General features: G+C 41.2%; 1 protein-coding gene across 3 annotated transcripts in view; it reads left to right on the forward strand.

Annotated features, from left to right (window-relative positions):
* thsd7ba (thrombospondin, type I, domain containing 7Ba) overlaps positions 1-26,819 on the forward strand; it is a 976,604-nt gene that overhangs the window by 376,915 nt on the left and 572,870 nt on the right. For all 3 annotated transcript variants that reach the window (XM_073025771.1, XM_073025781.1, XM_073025776.1), the window contains exon 5: positions 4,680-4,849. In XM_073025771.1, the coding sequence (XP_072881872.1) occupies positions 4,680-4,849 (170 nt within the window). The remainder of the gene's footprint in view (positions 1-4,679; positions 4,850-26,819) is intronic.

A 26,819-nucleotide genomic window follows, 5' to 3' on the forward strand; every position in this document is an offset into this window, starting at 1 on the left:
TATTTTGTCTCAGGATTTTTATTACTTTTATACATGGTGTTTGCGAGGCCTACTTGGAATACAATGCATAATTTAGGTTCCTTTAGATAAAAAAGGAGACAGGCTAAAAGAGGTTCATCGGGATAATTCCAGGAATGAAAAACTGTGCTGCCAGGAGAAGTTAAGCAGCTTTGGTTTGAACTGCTCAGAGGTTTGAGGAATGAGTGGTGACCTTATTCAAACATACATGATCCAAAGCAGGCTTAGAATAGCCATTGAGAAGATGCTTTCACTGGTGGGATCGTCTCAGACATGGGTGAATATTTACAAGAAAAGTGGTCTGTCGTTTAAAATAGTGGTGAGAGGAATGCCTTGTCTCAGAAGGTAGCTATACATTTCAGCCGTAGAGAGTAATGGAAACTGAATCATTAGATGTATTCAAAGTGGAAACAGGTGAATATTTGAAATATCAAGAAATTGAGGGCCAGGGAACTGGCACAGAAGTGGACCTGATGCCTGCATAGATCAGCCATGATTGTATTGAAGGGACCTGATGGTCTACTCTAGCTCCTATTTGCTTGTGTTTTTTGTGCTGTGCTTCATACGAAAAGCAAATGATTTTATGTTATCAGGACTTCCACAGAGTATTAAATCCATGGTGCAGTTACAGTATGATGGCAATAAAACTGTTTGCATTCACCGTCATTACTCTATAAAACTGATAACTTCTGGAGTCTGCATGTGTATAGCTAAAGGTCAGAGACCAAAAATTGCTTATACTGACACTGTTCTTCCATAGAATCTGTTGCTGTAGTCCTTGTAGATGCAAATCTTTTTGAAATCATTGAATAACGGAGAAGTTAAACATTTTAAATGCATTACTCTCACAATAAAAGCCTCCAAAAAAGTGAAGCTTGATTGAATAAAGTGTAAGTGAAAATTTTATAGACTGAATAAAGGAAAGAAAAACAATATTGGGCGCAAGTTTAATTTTATCCGAGTAATTCCTTTAAAGTTCTATGGCCAAGAAATTCACGTTGAATATGTGTTGAGCAGTGGGCCGATCCATCTTTCTTTCGATGGGTGTCCACAGTGTGTATTGTACACAGTGTGGACTTCCAAACTCTTCACACTTGGCTATTACAATGCACACAGCTGAAAATGGAATAGATCTTGGATCAGGTTGAACTTCCAAGAAGAATAAGTCTCAGCTATTCTCCTTCACATGAATGTTGTTGTTACTTGGTTTGCAAATACACTGAACACAAACTGACATTAAACCCCACATAATTATGATGGAGTTCAACCTAGAGAAGTATGAGGTGGTACACTTTGGAAGGACAAACTCCAAGGCAGAGTACAAAGTAAATAGCAGGATACTTGGTAGTGTGGAGGAGCAGAAGGATCTGGAGGTATATGCCCACAGATCCCTGAAAGTTGCCTCACAGGTAGATAGGATAGTTAAAAAGCTTATGGGGTGTTAGCTTTCATAAGTTGAGGGATAGAGTTTAAGAGTCACGATGTAATGATGTAGTTCAATAAAACTCTGGTTAGGCCACATTTGGAGTACTGTGTCCAGTTCTGGTCACCTCACTATAGGAAGGATGTGGAAGCATTGGAAAGGGTACAGAGGAGATTTACCAGGATGCTGCCTGGTTTAGAGAGTATGGATTATGATCAGAGATTAAGGGAGCTAGGCTTTACTCTTTGGAGAGAAGGAGGATGAGAGGAGACATGATAGAGGTGTACAAGATATTAAGAGGAATAGATAGAGTGGATAGCCAGCACCTCTTCCCCAGGGCATCACTGCTCAGTACAAGAGGACATGGCTTTAAGGTAAGGGGAGGAAAGTTCAAGGGGGATATTAGAGGAAGGTTTTTCACTCAGAGAGTAGTTGGTGCGTGGAATGCACTGCCTGAGTCAGTGGTGGAGGCAGATACACTAGTGAAGTTTAAGAGACTACTAGACAGGTATATGGAGGAATTTAAGTTGGGGGGTTATATGGAGGCAGGGTTTGAGGGTTGGCACAACGTTGTGGGCCAAAGGGCCTGTAATGTGCTGTACTATTCTATGTTCTATGTTCTATGACTGAAGGAATACATTGACAATTGCATGCACTACAGTCATCACTCATCCTCATAGGGTGTTTGATCTAGTGGGGGAGTCCAGGATCAGAGGGCACAGCTTCAGAATACAAAGATGTTGCTTTAGAACAGAGATGAAGGAGGACTTTCTTCAAAGTGTAGTGTATCTGCGGAATTTATTGCCGCAGACTGCTGTGGAGACCAAGTCATTGGATATCATTGGAAGTTGATAGGCTTTTGATTATTAAATGTGTCAAAGGTCACAGGGAGAAGGCAGGAGAATGGGATTGAGAGGGGTAATAAATCAGCCATAATTGAGTGGTGAGGCAGACTCGATGGGCCAAATGGCGTAATTTTGCTCTTATTATATCTTGTGGAATTTGATCTTTTTGGAATTTAAAAGTAGTAAATCCAGAGTGAAAATGGAAACATTCTGAGTTGTAAAGTGGAAAGGTGAGTGTGTACAATTGTTTCCACCTTGGTGCTTGCACATTGGGTGACTTTTGACTCTTTTGAATGCAATGTGAAAGATTATCCACAAGTCATTGCACCCTGGTTGGGCCTGAGAATTGACAAGAAGATCTTCCATTAGGGAGAAGATAAGCTCCAGATTTCATACTAATTTAACTAGTTTAATGGCAGGAGATGTTCAAAATACTGAATAGCTTTCCCTGGTCTAGTTGGTATTATTGAAAACGTTAGCTGCTACAGTAATGTTAATGACTATTTTCTGTGAAATGTCATGTCCATCTCTCGTCCGATATTCATAATATACAAAGTTCAATGGTCAAAGTAAATTTATTATCAAAGTACATATATGACATCATATACAACCTTGAGATTCATTTTCTTGCGTTTCATGCAGAGTGGTTAAAGTGTATTCCTCCCTCCGCTTCATTCCAATTATCAGCTGGCTTAAGACTGCATTCTCATTTGTTAGAACATAGGCCCTCTTTAGTTTCATTGAAGCCCTCCTTCGGTCGGAGTTCACGATGGAGTGCAGTCAGCATTGTATATGCAAGCCAGGGCAATATGATTTGGAGAGCAAGCTGTTGCCTCTGCAGCAAGCTCGCCCTCTCCATGCAGCCAATGACTCTAAAGGAATGACAGAGACTGATACAGCTTGGCACCAGCGGCATGCAGCAGTTGCCAGTCAGCACTGAACTCAGCGTAGGTCTACCTTAGGGACTCCAGCTCTAGGTTTTTCCTCAGGAAAGCCTTCTCCATGAATGGGTATAGCCGCATGGAAGCAATAGTTTGCGATCAGATATTTCCTTCTAGATGAGCTGTCAACCTTGGTTGATGAGTCCCATCTGCCCAAAGCGACTGGTTTAAGGCACCAGAAACCTGCCTTTTCCCCTTTTCCTGTCAGTAGAAATAGTTCCACCAGGCTTAGTAGCTAAGCCACACATGAAGGCCAGGAGCTGGACTTGGTTGTAAGAGGCCAATTTGAGATGTGTACTATTGAGAGCATTTATTAGCTAGTGGGAGCTTGTCCCCATTACACCCTTCAGTCTCCCTGGCTATGGCAGCTTTAAAGAACTTTAATGCTTAATGAACCTTAAGCTTTATGAAGCCCTCAAAATTAAGTATCTTGTTGTTATCTAGACGGCTGAATGTTTTGGAGCTTTGATTGTTTGGTTTCCTCAACTTGACTGATGAGCACTATAAATATACAGTGTATAAAAACAGCACTGGTTGAGTCTATCAACAGCTTAATATACCTGGCTACATACGCCATTGCCTCATCATTGTAAAGCCTTCCACTTTTTGAGCAAATGAATCTAAAATTTGGTTGCAGTCCTTCATAATTTAAAAAGAAAGTTGAGTTCTCGGTATCAGCATAGTATTGGTTATAGATCAATTTTGATCATGAGAAATATTTATTTTTTTCAATCTATAGCTCCAATAATCTGGCATGTTCAGGTGCCAGGTTCATGAGTTTTCCAGACTTTAGGATGTTTTTCTCCAGCTCACTTTTAATTCACTCTAAATTAATTGTTCTGAATGGAGGATGGGGATTTGGGACCTGGGTCAGTTTAAAGAGATTGAATGGGAATTCATGATCCTTGGAAAAATGTGTGAAGGAAGTGTGTGAAGCAGGGTCTTGTTGAGCTAGAGGTGAATACAGGAACTGGGGCATGGCATCAGAAGGAGCATGAAATGTTTGGGGCTGAGAAGCTGGAGAGAGCATAGGAACTTGGTTCCCAGTGAATGAAAAGGAGGATGGATACAGGGGCCCAGTTGAGTTGAAAGGGAGAGTGGGAGTAGAGGTCCAAAAGAATTGAAATATAGCACAACACACACTATCTTGTAAGCCAGATGCAGACCCATCTAGATTTCAGAATGGTCAGTTGATGGATTATTAGAATTCTACTTTCCTAGAAATTGCTGAAGAAATCAAAAATTATAATTTCTTCACACATATTGATTACATGTGAAATATGTTTTTTTGTATGTATAACCTGAATACTTGTGAATTTAGAAAATATGAATGTTTTAGAATAAGTTATCAATGAACTTTTAGAAGCGGGATATAACTTACACAATTCCTTGATTTCTGACATCTAGCGATTTAGAAATAGGAAAATCTTTGCCACTTTCATTTTATACCAGGTATGTTTGGAAAACAACAGATTGGAATGAGTGCCAGGTGACTCCTCTACTCAGTCAACAGGACCGACGTCGAAGCAATCAATCATCCTTGTGTGGAGGTGGCATACAGATGCGAGAAGCCTACTGTGCACAGAAAACAGGAGAAGTTAACAACCAGGATTTAAAAGAAGGTATTTTTAAAATTCTGTTAACTTGCATAATAGTAAATGTACTGCACATATATAAACCCTTTTCTCTGATTTGGGAGGTGACAGCTATTATGTTTGATCATATGGTCCTATTGGTTTGGCGTAATGAATCATCTGGGTCTTTCCTGTCCAACAATTAAAACATCTTGGAATGACGTTTTCAATTAATATTCAGATAATTTCATGTTTTATCAGCTATAATTCCTGAACTATATTTCTATCAGTACTTATTGATTCCATTGTTTGAATACATTTCACTAAACAAAATAACGCACCACACATGCAATTGAATAATTTAATAGCTCTTAAAAGGATGGTACCGAATAGAGAACCCTAACTCAGACTGATGCACATTAAATGTCAAACGTGTGCTATATCATCTTTTGATCACTTGACTACAGGTATTGAAATATATGAAGGTTTCAGAATTTAATTATTTCACATCACAACAGTAAAAATTATATTTACAATCAATTTATAATTTCAGTTACAGAACTTGTTAGATGCTAAATTAACAAGTATAGAAATGATTTGTAATCTTTTATTGTTTTTCACGTTGATTCTGAGATGGATTTCTTATGGAGGTAAAATATAGGATTATACTTGTGTCACCCTGAATTTGTCCATGTCATTATGTCGTGCATTGCTGCTGTGTGGTATGAGTGTCCCTTGTTCATCAGACTAATGAATTCGTGACATTTGCCAGAACAGAAGCAACTCTAAAATCGGTAATTTGTTAAGTGTGGTTTTTCATTGACACATATACCGAGGTATAGTGAGAAGCCATATATTGCATACCATCTATTCAAATCATTTTATCATGTCAGTGTGTCAAAGTTAAATTCAAATTTATTGTCATATAGACAGGTACATGTATGCACAGGTGCAGAGGAAAACTTGCAGCAACATCACAGGTGCATGTCATTCAAAAGAAAAACATAAATTAAACATATTGTAAATTTTACACAATTTTTCCTAGAAAGAACACAATTAGAACAAAAAAACAAATATGATATGTATGCAAAGTAGTTACAGTGTTGTTAAACTGTAGTGGCTGTTGTGATTAATGTTTTGTCAATTAGTTCAAGAGCTGAAAGGAAGAGAAGCAACTGTTCTTGAACCTGGTGGTACGGGACTTCGGTAGCCATGAAAAGACGCATGGTCCAGATGGTGGGGATCTTAAATAATGGATGTTACTGTCTTGAAGCAATACCTCCTGTAGACCCTACTAATGATTGGGAGTGAAGTGCCTGTAATTTATTGGGCAGCGATCGCAACTCTCTGCAGCTGCAGATGTTCCTGCGCATTCAATTTGCCAAACCAGAGGGTAGTACAAAGGGGAAATAATACCAAAATGCAGAATTAAGTGTTATAAATACAGAGACGGTGCAGGCAGACAATAAGGTACAAGAACCTGAAGAGGTAAATGATGAGGTCAAGCATCTATTGTATCATACAAGGGGCAATAATAGAATTTTCCTTAACTAGAAATGAGTACCTATCATTCTTTATCTCCAAACTTCTTTCTGTCTATTTTCATATATCTAGTTGCCTTTGCTTGATAATACACAGGTGAAGGGTCTTGGCTAGAAATTACAAACAAGAGAAACTCTGCAGATGCTGGAAATCTAAACAACACACACAAATTGCTGGAGGAACTCAACAGGCCAGGCAACATCTATGGAAAAGAGCACAGTCGGTGTTTCAGGCCGAGACCTTTCAGTAGGATTGGAGAAAAAAAGTTGAGGATTTGGAATTAGAAGGAGGCAGGAGGGGAGAGAGAAACATAAGGTGATAGGTGAAACCGTGAGGCGAGGAAGAGGTGAAGTAAAGAGCTGAGAAGTTGATTGGTGAAAGAGACACAGGGCTGGAGAAGAGAGGGCGGGCAAGGAGATAAGGCGGGAGAGGGAAAAGGGGATGGGAAAGTGAAATGGGGGGGAGCATTATGTAATCTCAAGAAATCGATGTTCATGCCATCAGGTTGGAGGCTACCCAGATGGAATATAAGATGTTGTTCCTCCAACCTGAGCGTGGCCTCATCGTGACAGTAGAGAAAGCCATAGATAGAAATACTGAAATGGGAATGGTAAGTGGAATTAAAATGAGTGGCTACTGGGAGATCCCACTTTTTCTAGCAGACAGTGCTCAGCAAAGCGGTGTCCCACTCTACATCGGGTCTCACTGATATACAGGAGGCCACGCCGGGAGCACTGGACATAGTAAACGACCCCAACAGACTCACAGGCTTTACCTGGAAGAACTGTTTGAGGCCCTGAATGGTAGTGAGGGAGGAAGTAAAGGGGCAGGTGTAGCAATTGTTCCACTCGCAAGGATAAGTGTCAGGAGGGAGATCAATGGGGAGGGAACTGTGTAGGAAGTGATCCCTGCAGAAAGCAGAAAGTTGGTGGGGGGGGAGAGAAAGATGTGCTTGGTGGCGGGATCCCGTTGGGGTTGGTGGAAGGTGCAGAGAATTATATGTTGGGCGCGGAGGCTAGTGGGGTGGTAGGTGAGGACAAGAGGAATCCTATCCTTGGTAGGGTGGTGGGAGGATGGGGTGAGAACAGATTTGCATGAAATGGAAGAGATGCAGTTGAGGGCAGTGTTGATGGTGGAGGAAGGGAAGCCCCTTTCTCCACCATCAATTGTCAATTATCCATTTCCCACCATAGATGCTGCCAGGGTCAGTGAGTTCCTCCAGCACTTTGTGTGTTGCTCCAGATTCCAGCATCTGCATTCTCTAGTTTCTCCACCTTACTTGATTGTCTATTTTGACTGCTCACTCTTTATAGGCACAGCATGGCACAGGGACACTCCACAATGCCAGAGATGGAGTTTGACTCTCATCTTGCCTTCAGGCTCTGCTGAGCTTCCACATTCTCTTGTAACGTGTCGATTTCCTCCATGTACTTAGGTTTCCTCCCACTGTGGAAGTTTCAGTAAAGACAATGATAGCCTATGGTGCTTGTAGTCAAGTGAGCCCATGAAACTGAGACCACTGGAGACACCTCAGCCTACTACGGACAAACAAGAGAGAATCCACAGATGCCAGAAATCCAAACACACACACAAAATGATGGAGGAACTCAACAATCCAGGCAGCATCTATGGAAAAGAGTACAGTCAACATTTTGGATCAAGATCCTTCATCAGGACTGGAGAAAAAAAGATGAGGAGTCAGTGTAAGAAGGTGGGGGGGGGGCAGTGAAAGAAGAAACACAAGGTGAAAGGTGAAACCAGGGTGGGAGGGGTGAAGTAAGGAGTTGGGAAGTTGATTGGTGAAAGAGACACGGGGTTGGAGAAGTGGGAGTCTGATAGGAGGGAACAGAAGGCCATGGAACAAAGAAAAGAGGGAGGATCACCAGAGAGAGGTGATAGGTAGGTAAAGGGATAAGGTGAGAGAGGGTATTGAGATTGGTGAAGTGGGGGTGGGGGGCATTACTGGATGTTCATGCCATCTGGTTGGAGGCTACTCAGATGGAATATAAGGTGTTGCTCTTCCAGCCTGAGTGTGGCTACATCACAACAGAAGAGGAGGCTATGGGCTGGCATGTCAGAATGGAATGGGAAGTGGAATTAAAATGGGTGGCTCTGGGAGAATCCACTTCACTTCACCTGTGAGTCTGTTGGTGTCATCTATTGTATCCGGTGCTCCTGGTGTATCCTCTTGTATATCGCTGAGACCTAATTGGGAGACCGCTTCGATGAGAACCAATACTCTGTCCACTAGAAAAAAGGGGATCTTCCATTGGTTGCACATTTTAATTCCACTTCTCATTCCTATTCCAATAGGCCAGTCGATGGCCTCCTCTACTGTCACGAAGAGGTCACACGCAGGCTGGAGTACATCGATTTCTCAAACTTCCAGTAATACACCCCCCCCCCCCCCCCATCGCCGTTCCTCTTTTCCATTTCCCTCTCTCAGACTATCTCCTCACCTGGACATCACATCCCACTGGCGCTCCTCCCCCTTTTCATACTAACAAGGTCTTCTGTCCTCTCCTATTAAACTTCCCCTTCTCCAGCCCTGTATCTCTTTCACCAATCAATATTCCAGCTCTTTACTTCACTCTTCGCCCACCTCCCAGTTTCCCCTATGACCTACTACCTTGTATTTCTTCCTCCCCTCCCCACCTTCTAACTCTAACTCTGATTTCTCATCTTTCTCAAGGGTGATGAAAGGTCTTGGTCCAAAACACTGACTGTACTCTTTTCCATAGATGCTGCCTGGCCTGCTAAGTTCCTCCAGCATTTTGTGTGTGTTCCTACAGACCGGATAGGCTGGGGTGAAGTGGTAGTGTTTTATCAAGCTGGAGGAGCCAGGCCTCTGCAGTGAGACTTTTCCAGAAAAGTCTTCCTGAAACATAATGTCCCTTTTCACTGCAAATGGTGATTGATCTTGAGAGTATGGAATTCAAACATATATGATTTACTATAATCAATATCCATAACTGATAAGCCAATTCTGTATAAAAACAGCAGTTTTCTATTCAGTATGTTGTTGAATGGATGGAATGATTTGGTAGAATTTAATAACTTTTATCATGTTAAAGAGAAATCCACTTAGGCTCATCAATGTAATATGAAATGGGTCAGTTCACAGACCAAGAAAAGTTGACAGGCTCCCAGTTCTGAAGATTATTTTATGAATCAATGGATACAAGCAACGAACCAGCAGTTTGAATAATCAGAATTATTCAACTGATTTTCAAAAGTTGGAAACATTGTAACCCCATTTCTTTTGGACAATTTTCATGAATTAGTGTTAGCTTTTTAACAGTACAATTCTGACTTCAGGATATAGTTTATAAATGATCACTGGTTTGTTGTATTTGCCCAATTTCAGATAGAAGCAATCGGGTCAGATCCTGCAGGACCTGCCCTATTGTCACTCCTCTGCTACAAGCTACACATGTGTCCTTTATTCGTGTTTTTCACAATTCCATGTAAAGTAATAGAGGCTATTCAGCCCATTAGGATGATGCCAGATTCCCATCAATTCTATTCCCTTAAAGCACATCCCAGCAATATTTGTCATTACTTAGCTTCTTGGTACCTTGTCAAATCTAAACATTCAAGGTTATGGGGCAACTCTCATCTGACAATTTAGTAACTGCCTCAAAGATGCCAGTCCATTGTCGATGCATGTTTTTTCTCTTCACAAATCATGTTGTGAGTCTGTGGCAAATTTTCTTTTATCCAGACGGTGATACAGAGCATTATGTATCTAAATGCTCTGTATCTTCGATCATATAACCATATAACAATTACAGCACGGAAACAGGTTATCTCGGCCCTTCTAGTCTGTGCCAAACACTTCCTCTCACCTAGTCCCACTGACCCGCACTCAGCCCATAACCCTCCATTCCTTTCCTGTCCATATACCTATCCAATTTTACTTTAAATGACAATACCAAACCTGCCTCTACCACTTCTACTGGAATCACAAAGCAAAACAGGAATGCTGGTCAGGTAATCTGTGGAAAGACCTGAACACTGGCTTAGCTTCTCCTTCTCAAGTGCTACCTGACCTGCTGTGAATTTTTAGCATTTTATATTTCAGAATTATAGCAACTGCAGGTGTTTTCTTTTGGCTTCCTGTCATTTATGATTGCTTTTAGAATTGAAGGTAAGCATATAAGCAATTCTTTTTTTTTTCAGACTTAGCCTTCTTGAATAATGTTGCAGCATGAGTTTCTCTTCAATCCAAGGGAACGATATCTGAAAACAAAAGCACAGTTCCTTTAAGTTCATATCCTTGAAATGAAAAACCCTATGTGATTTAAGATTATGTCATTTATCCAAAATTATTCTTTCTTTCACCTGTCATTTGGAATTTAAGATCAATGTAGTTCACAAATGCTAAGCAGCCAATGTAAGCACCTGGCGTGTCTGATAAAAATTGTTTGAACTCATATTGAGAAATCATTTAAGAGCTTCAATTTATCATTTCTCAACATTCTCTAAAAAACAGAATTATAGATATTAATAGGTGATTGTTATGAGGAAACAGATTCACGGGTTTGAAGTCACTGATGGAAGTCACTGATTTTAAATAAGCACATTAACCATTTATTTACAGAAAAATAGTAAAACATTTGACCAAGCATCAAAGCCACCCTAAGTTACAGAAACTGCAACACTAAATATTCAGTAACACTTCAAACTCAACAGGTACCTCATTAAGTCTCCCCAAGTTACACAACTACAAAACTAAACATCCGACAAACGGATACTTAGCTAAGCGTGCACATGGGCCCCCCTATCTGCAGCACACTTTCTCAATGGTTCCTCAGCACTGATGCAACCTCAGTGTGAAGACGAGCCCAGGAGACAAAAGAAAGCCTGCAAGTCTCTCGCACGTGCTTTTCTCATACCCCTGAGATGCCCAGAACCGGACACTGGTGCCGTGGTGAGTGAACTAACCAATAGGAAGAAGCTGCTGCATCCCTCCAACAACTGCGGTGCTGGAAGCAGCTTTCGACTGGCAAGTAAACTAACCCTTCACATTACAATGACAGCTATCTTTACTCCTGCTTGATATCCCATCTTCCAGTTTGCAAACTGCTCGTAGAGCTGGATTGCCTGAATATTAAAAGAAACTCAAGAGGAAAAATGGTTTCTGTGGAGTTCTTCTTAGATTATATTGCTCCTAACTGCTGTATGTCCTCCACTCCTTTACTGACTCTTAAAGCTGCCAGACTCCCACCCATCCCAATGATCATCTTGGCTCTAATTTCTAATCACATCCTTGCCCTGGCATCAAATCCCCTGAGCTGTTCATTCACACCCGTGGTGGTCAGTGCATTGACATCTCAACTCACTGCCCATGATCACCCAGAACAGAAGATAAGATTACTAGAGCACTTAACACAGCACCTCCTGAAATTGTTGGAAAGGGGCATAGAATATGTTACATTCATTGGGATGTGGTTGGCATTGCTGCCCAACTTCATTTTGAAGCTTGTTAAAGCATTTCCACTTCTGGTAGATAGCTTCTGGTAAGATGGCGGTACACTCAGACACAAACAGCTTCTCCAGGTATTGTAGGTCTACCCCATCAATGAGCTGCTCATTGGCGGAGGAGTAGGCCTTGGTGTGGACCATCAGAGTCAGTGTGCAGTCTAACCATGAATGATTGTCTTGGATATTTTTCTTTGCAATTGCAAGAGCTTGTTGAACATTGGTAATGTAAAATACTGCAAGTTCGGTTCACTGGTTTATTGACAAGACAGATGGCGGAGGAACTGCATGGCCTCGGTTGCAGCAAGGACTAAGCCTCATGCTGCATTTTACTGTTTGTAACTCCAAAAAATCAAATTAATTGAAAGGATAAGGATAACAAAGGAGTCTGAAATGTGAGTCTAACTTTGTGTTTACCTTAAGAGAGGGACATGTGTATTATGGGCAGCATCATGGTGTATGCAATTTATGTATTTTTACATGTAACGAGTTGTGAATTACTTAAACAAACGAGAACGCTTAATCAAACAATATATTTACAATTTTATTGAAATAATAAATACACAACATATACTCCTCCCTGCTTAGCTATAAATTCTAACTTAATATAGAATGCATCTCAAATATATAAACATTATACTATATAATTCAACTAATATACAGACGTCCACAGTACAGTAAATTCAAAATTGTCCCATTCAGGCCTAAAGAATTAGTCACTGTGGAGTTTTTCTGCCCTTGTGGAGTAACATCTTTCCTGACAAAGGGATCACTCTGCATGGCAGAGCAATCTCAGATTCTGGAGCCTCCTCTATGATAGTTGACTCTGAGACAGCAGGAAGTGGTTTGGACAGCTCTGGACACCGTTTTTCTCCTTCCTTTTTCTTCTGCTAGTTTGTACACCTTGATCTTGGGAAGGTGTATTTGGTTGACTGTATTTTTAAACCTTCCATTGCTCCCTTTATGATCTGAACTTTCCTCTTGTTTCTTTATCCACAGCATCATCTGATGAATCCTTTGTTTTCATATTCCACTGACTCCTTTCATTTTTGGCCTTCCATTCATTTAGTTGGGCTTTAGTCGTTGCATCTACTTGTACAAGGAGCTTTTTGTCTCCCATTTGAAGTTTATACAATAACCTTCATGCACACAGAGCAGACTCTGGTTCATTATGCTTACAAAATCTGAATGCTTGAAATTTTCCTGAAGCTCGTTGAACACTCTGCAAGCTTAAAACCAAGCCACGTTTTGCAAATTACTGCCTGATTAAGATATGTTACCTTCATAATCTGTTGTAGTTGGAACTTTGCTTTGTCACTTTGACGCCTCCTCCGAGCAGCATAGTTCTTACTTTGTCCAATATCCTTCCCAATTAGAGGCACAGAGGTTGACATCGACACCTTGGTTGTCCTCTTTTGGGAAACAATTCATGGTGTACAGCTTGGAGACAGTTGTGGCATCATCCAGTACCTTTCTTAATTCACTCTCAGTTCATTCTATTGCAAGGAATATGGCATACAAATGGTTATTGGATTGCCAGTCATGTTGCAGTTGTCTCAGCCAATCACATCCACACAGTACTGGTGCTCCTGTTTATATCACATACAAGCTGAATTTGGCTTGTTGTTTGTTGTATTTCACTCCTACAAGCATCAATCTCCTACTGGAGTTATCTTTTCTCCGGTGTAAGTTCTTAGTTTGATATCTGCAGACTTCACTTTGTATCTTTGAAATGTTCTCAAACTCATTTTATGATAAGACTGAAAAAGCTGAGCCAATGTCCAATTCCATTTTAATTAATTTTCCATTAACTTTCGGCATATGCCATATTGCTTGTCACACGCTAGTTTTCACATTGTAAATCTTAAGTCTATCAGACCTGTGTCATCTCATCATTATCAGATGTTTTATCAACAGCATGCAGATTAATGCTCTTTTTGAAATTGCAACTTGATTTTTTTTCTACTTCCTGTGTATTTTATTTATTTTTGTCTGCCCAACACGCTCTTGTATGTGTCCTATATTTTTGCATTTTCTGCAAGTTTCACCTTTAAGCCTGCATTAGTCTGGTGTATGTGAGCCCCTGCTACAGTGGTAACACAATTAAGCCATGCCAGTTTCTGATTAGATGTTGCAAATTTTGTTCACGCTCACTTTAGTTCTTGACTGCAACTCAACTGCATCTCTGTCTGCAGTTTCCATTGATATAGCTATTTCAACAGCTCTTTTAAATGTAATTTGTGCCTCAGTTAGGAGCCATTTGCAATGTTTTCTTGTAAGATTACACAAACTAAACGATCTTTCAGTGCATCATTGAGCAGACAATGCTCAGACAATCTCTTTACTTCAGCACATATACTGAAATGGGTGCTCTTTCCTTTTGATTCCACTCATGACATCTAAAGTGTTTCAGTTCTAAGTAGTCCTGTATTGCTTTCATGATAACAATATGTAAAGCTAATTTCAGCTGGTTTATTTGGAGTAGTTAAACTTCAAAGCAAACTGTATGCCTTTAAATACAATGCACTCAGCAAAATTGTTTTTGTTTCTTATTGGCCGTTCTACTTGCTTCATTGCTCAATCTGTTCTGTATACAAAATCCAGTTATCCAATGTGTAGTCAAACACGTCAGTCTTTCTAATTCAGCCAGCCATTCCTGCTCTTTTTATTTATGATTATTATCACCTGGTGCTCACAGTTTATGAACCTGTGAATTCTTCCATTTTCTGCCTTTTTTAAAACTTGATTGTCTCTGCACATACTGCACTGTTTTCTTATTCAACCATTCCTCACTGTGCTTTTTCTTAAACTTCAACAGGGCAATAATTTTCTTGGGTTCATTTAAAAATACCTTGTCATCACCATTATGTTTTGTAAATCCAAAGCATAAAATTAATTGACAGGAAAAAAGGGGTCTGAAGTGTGAGCCTAACTTTGTTTTTTTTCTTTAAGCATAGCACACATGTATATTGTGGAATCATCATGAAGTATCCAATTCATGTATTTTTACCTTTAACCTGTAGTAAATTATTAAACAAACATGAATGCTTAATGAATATTACTCAAATATTGCTGAAATATTCAATACATAGCATTGTGAACTTGCCTGTTGCAACAGTCCAGGAGAGGAGATGCCTGAGGCAGTGTGGCGTGCCGTCCATACTGCTTTGGGGGCTTCCCTTTCCCATTATGCTGCTCTCCAGTGATCGCTCGGTGGAAGACAAGCTGGATTGCATGTGTAAATTTGTCTGCAGACTGCTGGTAACCACTTGTTCTTGCCAATAACAACCATGCAACATAAATTTATAAAGCATTACACTCAGGGACTTGGGCTATATATATATTTTACACCTTGGCCCAGAGGAATGCTGTTTCATTTGGCTGTATTTATGGGTATTCATGTTTTGTTGAACAATATTTCAACTTGAGCTTAACTTATTAAACTTGAACTTATTTCCTGCTGCATTTGAGAGCTGGTCTGGAACTTGATTTTGGACTGGTACTGTCTATTGACATCTCTCAATGATCTACAGAAGTGGGATCTCAATGTATTTGAATCACATCTAAGCTGTGAAGCCTTAACACAGAAATATCCACAAGTTAACTGTCCCAACCTTTACTGTGTTGGATTTGATTAAGCCATGCTCCAATATTGTGGCCATTCCAATGTAAGGTGAGTTAAGATACCTGCTTCAAGCTCAACATTCTTTTGAAGTATTTGAAAATATAGCACAATGCCAATATTAAATTCAAAAATGCAAGGGGTTAAAAAAGTGTCCTCAGTCTCATGGACCATTGACACAATAGGGCAACGTATTCTGAAACTCCACTTCCACACTCTGTTGCATTGAAATTGATGGTTCAGATCCATAACATGAGCAAATATCTGCAAGAAGATCACATTAAACAATTGAGTGGATAGATTCCGAGAAGTGTTAAGTTCTTTTGCATATTCACAATAGCAGTAGTGGTAAAGTTGTGAATATCTACAGTAGGCTAGGCAGTTCTCAAAGTTCAAAATAAATTGATTAACAAATTACATTTATGTCACCATATACATCCCTGAGATTCATTTTCTTGTGGGCATGCTCAATAAATCTATTGACTAATAACCATAACAGAATCAATAAAAGACTACCCAAATAGGGTGTTCAACCAGAGTACAGATGACAACAAACTGTGCAAATATAAAAAGAAGAAATAATAATCATAATAATAACAAATAAGCAATAAATATCAAGAACATGAGGTGAAGTGTCCTTGAAAGTGAATGCACTGGTTGTGGGAAAATTTCAATGATGGGGAAAGTAAAATTGAGTGGTTATCCCCTTTCTTTCAAGAGCCTGATGGGTGAGGGTTAATAACTGTTCCTGAAATTGCTGGTGTGTGTCCTGAGGCTCCTGTACCTTCTTCCTGATGGCAGCAGCAAGAAGAGAGCATGTCCTGAATGGTAGGGGTCTTTGATGATGGATGCTGTTTTCCTGCAACAATGTTCTGCTACCATTCTGGGCTTCTAGGTTCTGCAATAAATTCCAAGCCCTGCCAGTCATCAAATCTACACCAGAATTGCCAACTAGGTTTAAAGGTTCATTGTATTATCATAGTATGTATGCAGAATACAACTCTGAAATTTATCTTCTCCAGATAGCCATAGAACACAAGTATATAAGTAGTTAAATGAAAGGCATCAATTTCCCCATCCAAAAAGAAAAAGAAACAACTCTCAAACCTCAACCTCCCTAGCCCCTTCCTTACACCAAAATTAACAGATCACCCAAACCCTAGCCCGCCAATTAGCACGAAAGAATGGGCGAGAACACGAAAACACCATCAAACTGAAAGAGGTCAATATGAACTACAGTTCAATTCATAAATCTCAGAATGTTGGTAGCATCCCTGAGAGCATCGGGACCCAGCGGCCCTCTAAGGGAAGCAACTGGAACCAGCAGTCTCTCCAACTTCAGCCACTTGAACCATCGGTTGCTCCAAGGGCAGCGACATGAACCAGCAACTCCTCTGAGGGAAGCAACTCAAGCCAGTGGTCCTTTCTAGGGCAGCGGCTCGAACCAGCAGCCCCTCCAATGGCAGTGGCTTGAAGCAACAGCCTGTCTGAGGGAAGAAACTCAAATCAGTGGCCTCTCTGATGGTAGCGACTCAAACCAGCAGCCTCTCCAACTTCAGCGACTCGAACCAATGGCCCCTCACCTGAGGAAGCATTGTTCACTGGCGCCATGTTGACCAGAACTAGTATATTTAACTGGTCTGGCACAGGTTGTACAGAGGATGGGAGGTATAATTGGTGTGGTCCTCCTATTTTGTTTAATGGTAGATATTCCATCCTTTTATTTCATACAGTAGAAGCATCAATTGATAGATTTCGTGTTTTCATCTTTTCTTAATTAAAACCATGATTTGAAATAATAGGTCTTTGCTGTCAGAAATTGATGGATGATGACATTGCTGCATTATAAAGCAGCAGGCTGCAATCTCTTTTACAGCCTGAGCTGCAAATCGTGTTGTGTAGGCTGTAGCTGCCTGAATTCAGAAAAGTATCTGTTGCTCAATATTTAATCATTCTTTAATGTAATTTGGGAAGACTAGGTTACAACACTGTTGCTATATGAACTGGATATCCTGTTGTTTGGATATGTTCTCAAGTGCACTTATCTTTCAGAAGCAAGCCTAAGAAAACCATTCAATGCACTGAAGTCAGGCTGGAATTTTAAATCGTTTTATTTTGCAGGCAGCTTGTGAATACATTTTGTAAAATTATAAGCAAGGCTAATTTCATTCAATACTCATTCCTCTCCTTGGAAAAATTATTACAGTATAAATCAAACCTTATGCCATGTCCAAATATGGAATTGATTGTATTTTGACCATTCATTTCTATCTGGATGCACTTCATCAGCTACACCAAGACTCTTTTTCCTTTTCTTCCTGCTTCTGTCTTAGTGCTACTCTTTTTACATTACTTTATTGACTTACTGATTTCGACATATGTCTTTTATCATTGTGTGTGGGGCAACGGCAAACACCAGGTTTGGGTGTTCCCTTTTTCTGCAATTCACTTTTAAATCTCTTGGTAAAAATTCCCATTCATCACCTTTCAAAACGTCCATTCATCACCTTACAAAATTTCCTTTCCCAATAACATCTGAAAGTACATTCTTCTCCTAAAGTGAGAGTGTACCATCTGTGACTATGATTAGAAAGTTAATTATGACCAGATCATATGATATAGAATCATAATTAGGCCTTTCCGTCCATCGAGTCTGCTCCGCCATTCCGTCATGACTGATATATTATCCCTCTCAACTCTATTCTCCTACCTTCTCCCTGTAAGAAAATTAGATTTGTAATGGATCTCAAAAGAAGGAATTTGTGGAATACAAGATGTCTTTTTAGAACAGCTTGTGATCAAGTCTACTAGAGAAAAGGCAAATCTGGATTTCTTCACCTGTGAGTCGGCTGGTGTGGTATACTGCGTCCAGTGCTCCCGGTGTGGCCTTTTATATATTGGTGAGACCCGATGCAGACTGGGAGACTGTTTCGCTGAACACCTACGCTCGGTCTGCTAGAGAAAGCAGGATCTCCCAGTGGCCACACATTTTAATTCCATGTCCCATTCCCATTCTGATATGTCTATCCATGGCCTCCTCTACTGTCAAAATGAATCCAAACTCAGGCTGGAGGAACAACACCTTATATACCGGCTGGGTAGCCTCCAACCTGATGGTATGAACATTGACTTCTCTAACTTCTGTTAATGCCCCTCCTCCCCTTCTTAACCCATCCCTGACATATTTAGTTGTTTGCCTGTTCTCCATCTTCCTCTGGTGCTTCCCCCACCCCCTTTCTTGAAACGTCGACAGTGCTTCTCCTTATAGATGCTGCCTGGCCTGCTGTGTTCCACCAGCATTTTGTGTGTGTTGTTGTTTGAATTTCCAGCATCTGCAGATTTCCTTGTGTTTGCTCTGGATTTCTTTGGAGGAAGTGATTATAATATGATAGAATTCACCCTGCAGTTTGAGAGGGTAAAGGTAAAATCTGATTTATCAGAATTACAGTGGAGTTAAGAGAACTACAGAAGCATGAGAAAGGAGCTGGTCAAAGTTGATTGGAAATGGACACTAGCAGGAGAGCAGGGAGCAGCAATCGCTAGAGTTTCTGGGACTAATTCAGAAGATATGGGATCAGTTCATCCAGAGGAAGACAAAACATTCTAAAGATGACTGACAAAGGAAGTCAAAGACAATATAAATGCACAAGAGAAGGCATACAGTGGACTTTGAAAGATCTGAAGGTAGAAGTAGGTGACTGAAGAGATTGTTCAGGGATAAGTAGTGATCTTTCAGGCATTACTAAATTATGAAATAGTTCCAGACAGGAAACTGATACAGGAAGCATACCAGGTAGGATGGAAGATTGGCTGATTGGCAGAAGGCAAAGAGTGCAAATAAAAGGGGCCTTTCATGGTTGGTTGCTGGTGACCAGTGCTGTTCTGCGGGGCTTGGTGTTGGGTCCACTACCGATCTGGATAATGGAATTGATGGATTTATCACCAAGTTTGTGGATGATACAAAGACAGGTGGAAGGACAGGTCTTGCTGAGAAAGCAGGGAGTTTGCAGATGGTCTTGGACAGATTAAGAGAATGGGCAAAGAAGCTGGTGATGAAAAATAGTGTAGGGAAATGTATGGTGATGCAATTTGGTGGAAGAAATAAATATATGGACTGTTATAACTGGGGACCAAATTAAGAAAGCAAAGGTACAGAGGGATTTGAGATTTCTTGTTCAGGATTCCCTAAAGGTTAATTTGCTGGTTGAGTTGGGGGAAGGAAGACAAATACAATGCTAGCGTTCATTTTAAGGTCTAGAATGTAAGAACAAATATATAAAGCTGAGGCTTTTTAAAGCATTGGTCAGATTGCACTTAGAGTATTGTAAGGAAATTTGGGCCTCTTGTCTAAGAAACGTTCTGCCGGCATCAGAGATAGTTCAGCGGAGATTCACAAAAATGATTCTGGGAATGAAAAAGGTTAAATATATGAGAAGGGTTTGATGGCTGTGACCCTGTACTCACTAGAAATTTAGTAGAATGATGGAGAATCTCATTGAAACTTATTGTATATTGAAAGGTGTGGATAGAATGGATGTGGGGAAAGTTGATTTCTACAGTGGGCTAGAGAGGACACTGCCTCAGAATAGGGGGACATCCATTTAGAACAGAAATTAAAAGAAATTTATTTAGCCAGAGGAATTGAATCTATGGAATTCATTGCCATAGATGGCTGTGGCAGCCAAGTCATTGAATATTTTTAAGCAAGAGGTTGATAGGTTGTTGATTAGTTGGAGCATCAAAAGTTACAGGGAGAAGGCAGGAGAGTGGGATTAAAAGGAATAGTAAGTTAGCTATGATAGAATGACAGAGCAGACTCTCTGGGCTGAATGCCTAATTCTGCTCCCCTGGTCTAATCATTATGTGTCTATCATTAAGCTCTCTGTATTGTAATGCTGAAGCCGCAACAATGGAAACTGCAAACAATTTCAAACTCCTGGGAATGTACATCTCACACAACATCTCATGGTCCCAGAACACATACTACACAATCAGGAAAGCTCACTGACAACTCTACTTTCTGAGGAGACTGAAGAGAGCTGGACTATGCACATCCATACTCATGTCATTCTACAGATGCACGATAGAGCGTATCCTGACAAGCTGCGTCCCTGTATGGTATGGAAACTGTAATGTGGTGGACAGGATTGTCAAAACTACCCAATGCACCACTGGCACCAGCCTACCCACTGTCAAGGACATATGTATAGAAAGGTGCCAGAAAAGGGCCAGTAACACCATGACAGATCCCGCCCAACCTGCTCATGGACTGTTTGTCCCACTCCCATCAAGGAGGAGGCTACATAGCATCCAGGCCAGGACCACCAGACTAAAAAGTGGTTGCTTTTCCCAAGCGGTAGGCCTGATCTACACCTTCCACTAACCCATCCCTCCACAGCCCCTACCACCACTACCTTATCATTTCCTGTCAGTCACTTTACGTACAGACACCCCTGTGCCTAGTGTCACTTTCTGAGGCCTCCGCTGGTCAGGGTTGATCATGGAGATTGTGTGCTAGCTATCTAGATATGCAAGCCTGGGCAGTACAGTATGGAGAGCAGGCTGTTCCCCTTGTAGAAAGCTCTCCCTTTCTACACATCTGATGAACCCAAAGGAATGCAAGGTATGATACAGTTTGGTACCAGCAGCATCACAGGAGTTGTCAGTCAACATTGAATTCAATGTAGGACTGCCTTAAGGACTCCAGCTTAAGGATGTCACTTTATGGACATACAATCAATCTATATATATATATAAGCAAACTTTTGTATTTATATTTATTGAGCTTTTTTTAATTGTTGTTTTCTTTATCTTATTGTACTTTTTGTGATACATCGGATCCAGAGTAGAACCATAGAACACCACAGCACAGAAAACAGGCCATTTGACCCTTCTAGTTTGTGCTGAAACTTTATTCCACTAGTCCCATTGACCTGCACTCAGTCCATAACCCTCCAGACCTCTCCCATCCATGTATATATCCAACTTATTCTTAAAACTTAAGAGTGAGTCCACATTTACCACGTCAAATGGCAGCTCGTTCCACACTCCCACGACTCTTTGAGTGAAGAAGTTCCCCCTAATGTTCCTTTCCCCTTTCACCCTAAAGCCATGTCCTTTCGTATTTATCTCTCCTAATCTAAGTGGAAAGAACCTACTTGCATTTAGTCTGTCTATACCCCTCAAATCCCCCCTCATTCTTCTACGCTCCAAGGAATAAAGTCCTAACCTGTTCAATCTTTCCCTGTAACTCAACTCCTGAAGACCCGGCAACATCCTAGTAAATCTTCTCTGCACTCTTTCAATCTTACTGATATCCTTCCTATAGTTAGGTGACCAGAACTGCGCACTATACACAAAATTTGGCCTCACCAATGTCTTATACAACCTCACCATAACATCTCAACTCCTATACTCAATACTTTGGTTTATGAATACCAGGATGCCAAAAGCCTTCTTTACAACCCTGTCTACCTGTGACACCACTTTCAGGGAAATATTTATCTGAACTCCCTTTGTTCCTCCGCACTCCTCGGTGCCCTATCATTTACAGTACTGTATATGTTCTACCTTGATTTGTCCTTCCAAAATGCAACACCTCACATTTGTCTGCATTAAATTTCATCTGCCATTTTCTGGTCCATTTTTCCAGTTGGTCTAGATCCCTCTGTGAGCTTTAAAAGCCTTCTTTGATTTTGAGGAATTAATTTCCTCGAAAAATTAATTACCGGTAATTCTCCTTTACACTTGCGTACTAGAAATGACATTAAACAATCTTAAATCTTGAATCCTTATAAGACATTGGTCAGACCATATTTGATGTATGTGAGTCCCAATGTGATGTATTTTGGCCCCATATCTAGGGAAAAATGTGATATGATTGGAAAAGGTCCAGAGGAAGTTTCCAAGAACGATCCTGGGAATGAAAAGGTTAACACATGAGGTGTATGTGATGGTTCTGGGCCTATGCTCACTAGAGTTTCAAGAAATGGGGGGGGGGGGAGATCTCAATGAGACCTATTGAATTTTGAAAGACCTAGATCGAGTAGATGTAGAGAGAATGATTCGAATATTGGTATAGTCTAGGACCAGAAGGGACAGACTCAGAGTATAAGGACATCCCTTTAGAACAAGGATGAAGAGGAAGGTGCTGAATCTGTGGACTTCATTGCCACAGTCAGCTGTGCAGCCCAAGTCATTGGATATATTCAAAGCAGAGGTTGATCAGTTCTTTGTTAATAAGGACATTACTGTTTTTGGGGAGAAGACAGAATGGGGTGGAAAGTGAAAATAAATCAGCTATGATTGAATGGTGGAGTAGACGCGAGAGGCTGAATGGACTGATTCGGCTCCAGTGTCTTTATGGTAATCATTATAAAAGGTGCTTTATTTAAAAATGTGATTAATTTGATTTAAATTTCCTGGTTGTTGCTGATTTTTTTTAGTGCTTCTAGGACTGCTGACCAGACTTTTGGATTTCTAATGCTATAAAATACATATATTGGAAGGTCACATTTTAGTAATTCAGTATAAGATTACATAAGGTTACTCCATTGCTGAGCCTGTTTCCTCTGTCCTATCTGAAACCATTGGGTTGAATCAAATGGGACCCAACCCCTGTCCACAATCTCCATGCTCACATAGACCAACTGCATAACCCAGCCCCTTACTGAAAACAGATCGTAGGACAGAGTTGTGCTTCCTTACACACTGTAAGGCACTTTAATGGAAAAGCCTGGCATTCAGAGTCTTCTAGAACTTGCAAAATTGATATAATTATGTTTTTCAAATAAAAAGACAAGTTTAATTCAATATTTTGAAATGCAGGAATAATTAAACACATGAAACTAAAACAAGGGAAATGAAAATGTAACCTTGTCTCTTAATTGCAGGTCCAGAATCCTACTCCCCCATCTTTTTTTATTCTGGTGTCTTCCCCTTCTTCTCCAGTCCTGAAGAAGGGTCTCAGCCTGAGATGTCAACTGTTCATTTCCATGGATGCTGTCTGACCTGCTGAGCTCCTCCAGCATTGTGTGTGGGTTGCTTTGGATTTCCAGAATCCACAATATTTCTTGTGTTTATGATTTGCTGCTCCATTGCATAATCTCTTTGAGGGCTGTTTCCACTGAGGAAGTTTAAATCTTTCTTCGATGGGATTTCAGTGAGACCGTCTCTCACTGCTCCCCCTCTGTTATCTCTGCTGCCCTCCAACTCTTCAACTATGTGCTCACCCAGACTCACTGGCACTGCCATGTGTCCTTCCTGGGACCACTCTCATCAGATTCCTACATCTCCAGCCCCTTTCCTTTCCCACCCACCTGCTTTCACCTATCACCTTCTAGCTGTTCCTCCTCCCCTCCCCCGACCTTTTTTAATTCTGGTGACTTCCCACTTCCTTCCCAGCCCTGAAGAAAGAGCTCAGCCTGAAATAGTGACTGCTTGTTCACTTTTGTAGCTGCTGCCTAACCTGCTGAGTTCCTCCAGCACTTTGTGTGCTGACAGAAGTCTGTGTCGCTTAACATGTGGTGAAGAATATTAATGGAGATCTCCTCTGTGGAGACTTACTGTTTTAGATGGCCCAATAGGATTGGAACATTGTTTTGAAATGCATGTCTAAAGTGAGAAGTGATCTGAAATTCTGCGTGAGTGGGGAAGCTTCACTACGGTAAGAACTTTTTGAGCTTTATACATCAGTATTCCATACAATGATAATATATCAACAAAAGTAGCATCTGGTGTCAGAACTCTATAAACATTATCATATCAATGTTAATAAATATAGTGAGCTATAATTTGTCATTCAGTACTTCCTGTAGAACTGTGACATTGATTCATTAAGGGGCTTCAGGGAACCGTAGCTAGATTGTTCCAGGATTCAACGTACAACATTAAAAGAAAGAATTAATGTAAGTATATAAATCTTTCTGCTAAAACAGAATATCAGAAAAGATGGATAACATAGAATTGAATAACATCTTTGAAAATAAATGTTTTTTATTATCTCTTTTTATCAGATGGATATTCACTCTTGTCTAATTAAGTTTATCCAAGCTTTTTATTTGGATTGTGTAGAGGGAGAGAGAGAAGTGAGTGGGAGCAGTTGGCACATGTTGTATGTCCTAATCCCTGAGAAGACATCGGATTGCACAGAATTAGGCACTTGACAAGATCCATTGAAAAGTAAATAGGTTATTAACAGAGTGGCCGATGTGGGAATGGGCGTAGGCTGTAGGTTGATTCTTTCCGTTATCCATTCTTTCTTTCTTTTTGCACATCTAGAGCAGTTTGAATGCCAGGCAGGATACTGGAATGCTCCTCTTTCAGGATGTGAGAAGGCAGGGAGACCTCCAGTGTCCCTGATGATTACACATGCACGAAGTGCATCGGATGCAGCTTCTAGTAGACCGCATTAAGAAGCTGAAAATGGAGCTCGATGAACTCCTTATCATCCAGGAGGCTGAAGGGTTGATAGACAGGCCATTCAGGGAGATAGTTACCCCCAAGGTAACTGGGTGATCATTAGGAGGGGAAAGGGGATAGGCACCCAGTGTAGGGTACCCCCATGGCCATTCCCCTTAACAATGCTTTGGATATTCTTTGGGGGGGAGAGGATTAATGGCTTAGCAGAGGAAATTGATACTAGTCAGGTCTCTGGCACTGAGATTGACACTCTGTGGCTCAGAAGGGATGTGAGAGAAGAGCTGAGCTGCAGTGATAGGGTATTCATTGGTTAGGTGAACAGAATGAAGGTTCTGTGGATAACAGTGAGATGGTATGTTTACTCCTTGGTGCCAGGGTCCGGGACATCTTGCTTCAAGTCCACAGCATTCTTAAGTGGAAGAGTGAGAAGCCAGGGGTTGTGGTCCACATCAGTACCAATGTCCTTACAGACAGTGATGGAACTGAACTCGCGGTTTTGGTGCTGTAATAGTGTTATACTAACTAATAAGGTACAGTGTCACCCTGAATGAATGCTGTTAGCTGAGGGAGTGTGTTGTTCAGGACATTAAGTGAACTCCTTTCCAGTATTTCAGAAACAACATCAACAGCTTTATCCATCCATTTCCTCTGTCATTCAATGTTTATGTATTGCAGAGTCCATTTTCCCATCCAAATTCAATAATCCTTGGATTCTTTTAGTATCCAAAGATGAATCAAACTCATCCAACTTTCACCCTGCCCTCAAATTTACCTGGTCCATTTCCGACACCTCCCTCCCCTTTCTTGATCTTTCTGTCTCCATCTCTGGAGACGGCCTATCTACCGATATCTACTATAAACCTACAGACTCTCACAGCTACCTGGACTATTCCTCTTCCCACCATGTCTCTTGCAAAAAGGCTATCCCCTTCTCACAATTCCTCCATCTCTGCCGCATCTGCTCTCAGGATGAGGCTTTTCTTTCCAGGACGAAGGAGATGTCTTCCTTTTTTAAGCAAAGGGGCTTCCCTTCGTCCACCATCAACTCTGCTCTCAAACGCATCTCTCCCATTTCCCGCACATCTGCCCTCACCCCATCCACTCGCCACCCCACTCGGGATAGGGTTCCCCTTGTCCTTACCTACCACCCCACCAGCCTCCAGGTCCAACATATAATTCTCCATAACTTCCGCCACCTCCAACGGGATCCCACTACCAAACACATTTTTCCCTCCCCTCCTTTCTGCTTTTCGCAGGGATCGCTCCCTACGTGACTCCCTTGTCCACTCGATCCCCTCCCCATCCCTTCCCACTGATCTCCCTCCTGGCACTCATCCTTGTAAACGGAACAAGTGCTACACCTGCCCTTACACTTCCTCCCTCACCACTACTCAGGGCCCCAGACAGTCCTTCCAGGTGAGGCGACACTTCACCTGTGAGTCGGCTGGTGTGGTATACTGCGTCCGGTGCTCCCGGTGTGGCCTTTTATACATTGGCGAGACCCGACGCAGACTGGGAGACCATTTCGTGGAACACCTACGCTCGGTCTACCAGAAAAAGCAGGGTCTCCCAGTGGCCACACATTTTAATTCCACGTCCCATTCCCATTCTGATATGTCTATCCATGGCCTCCTCTATTGTCAAAATGAATCCAAACTCAGGTTGGAGGAACAACACCTTATATACCGGCTGGGTAGCCTCCAACCTGATGGCATGAACATTGACTTCTCTAACTTCTGTTAATGCCCCTCCTCCCCTTCTTACCCCATCCCTGACATATTTAGTTGTTTGCCTGTTCTCCATCTCCCTCTGGTGCTCCCCCCCCCCCCCTTTCTTTCTCCTGAGGCCTCCCGTCCCATGATCCTTTCCCTTCTCCAGCTCTGTATCACTTTCGCCAATCACCTTTCCAGCTCTTAGCTTCATTCCACCCCCTCCGGTCTTCTCCTATCA

This window comes from Hemitrygon akajei, chromosome 2 (assembly GCF_048418815.1).
Source record: "Hemitrygon akajei chromosome 2, sHemAka1.3, whole genome shotgun sequence".
Lineage (NCBI taxonomy): Eukaryota > Metazoa > Chordata > Chondrichthyes > Myliobatiformes > Dasyatidae > Hemitrygon > Hemitrygon akajei.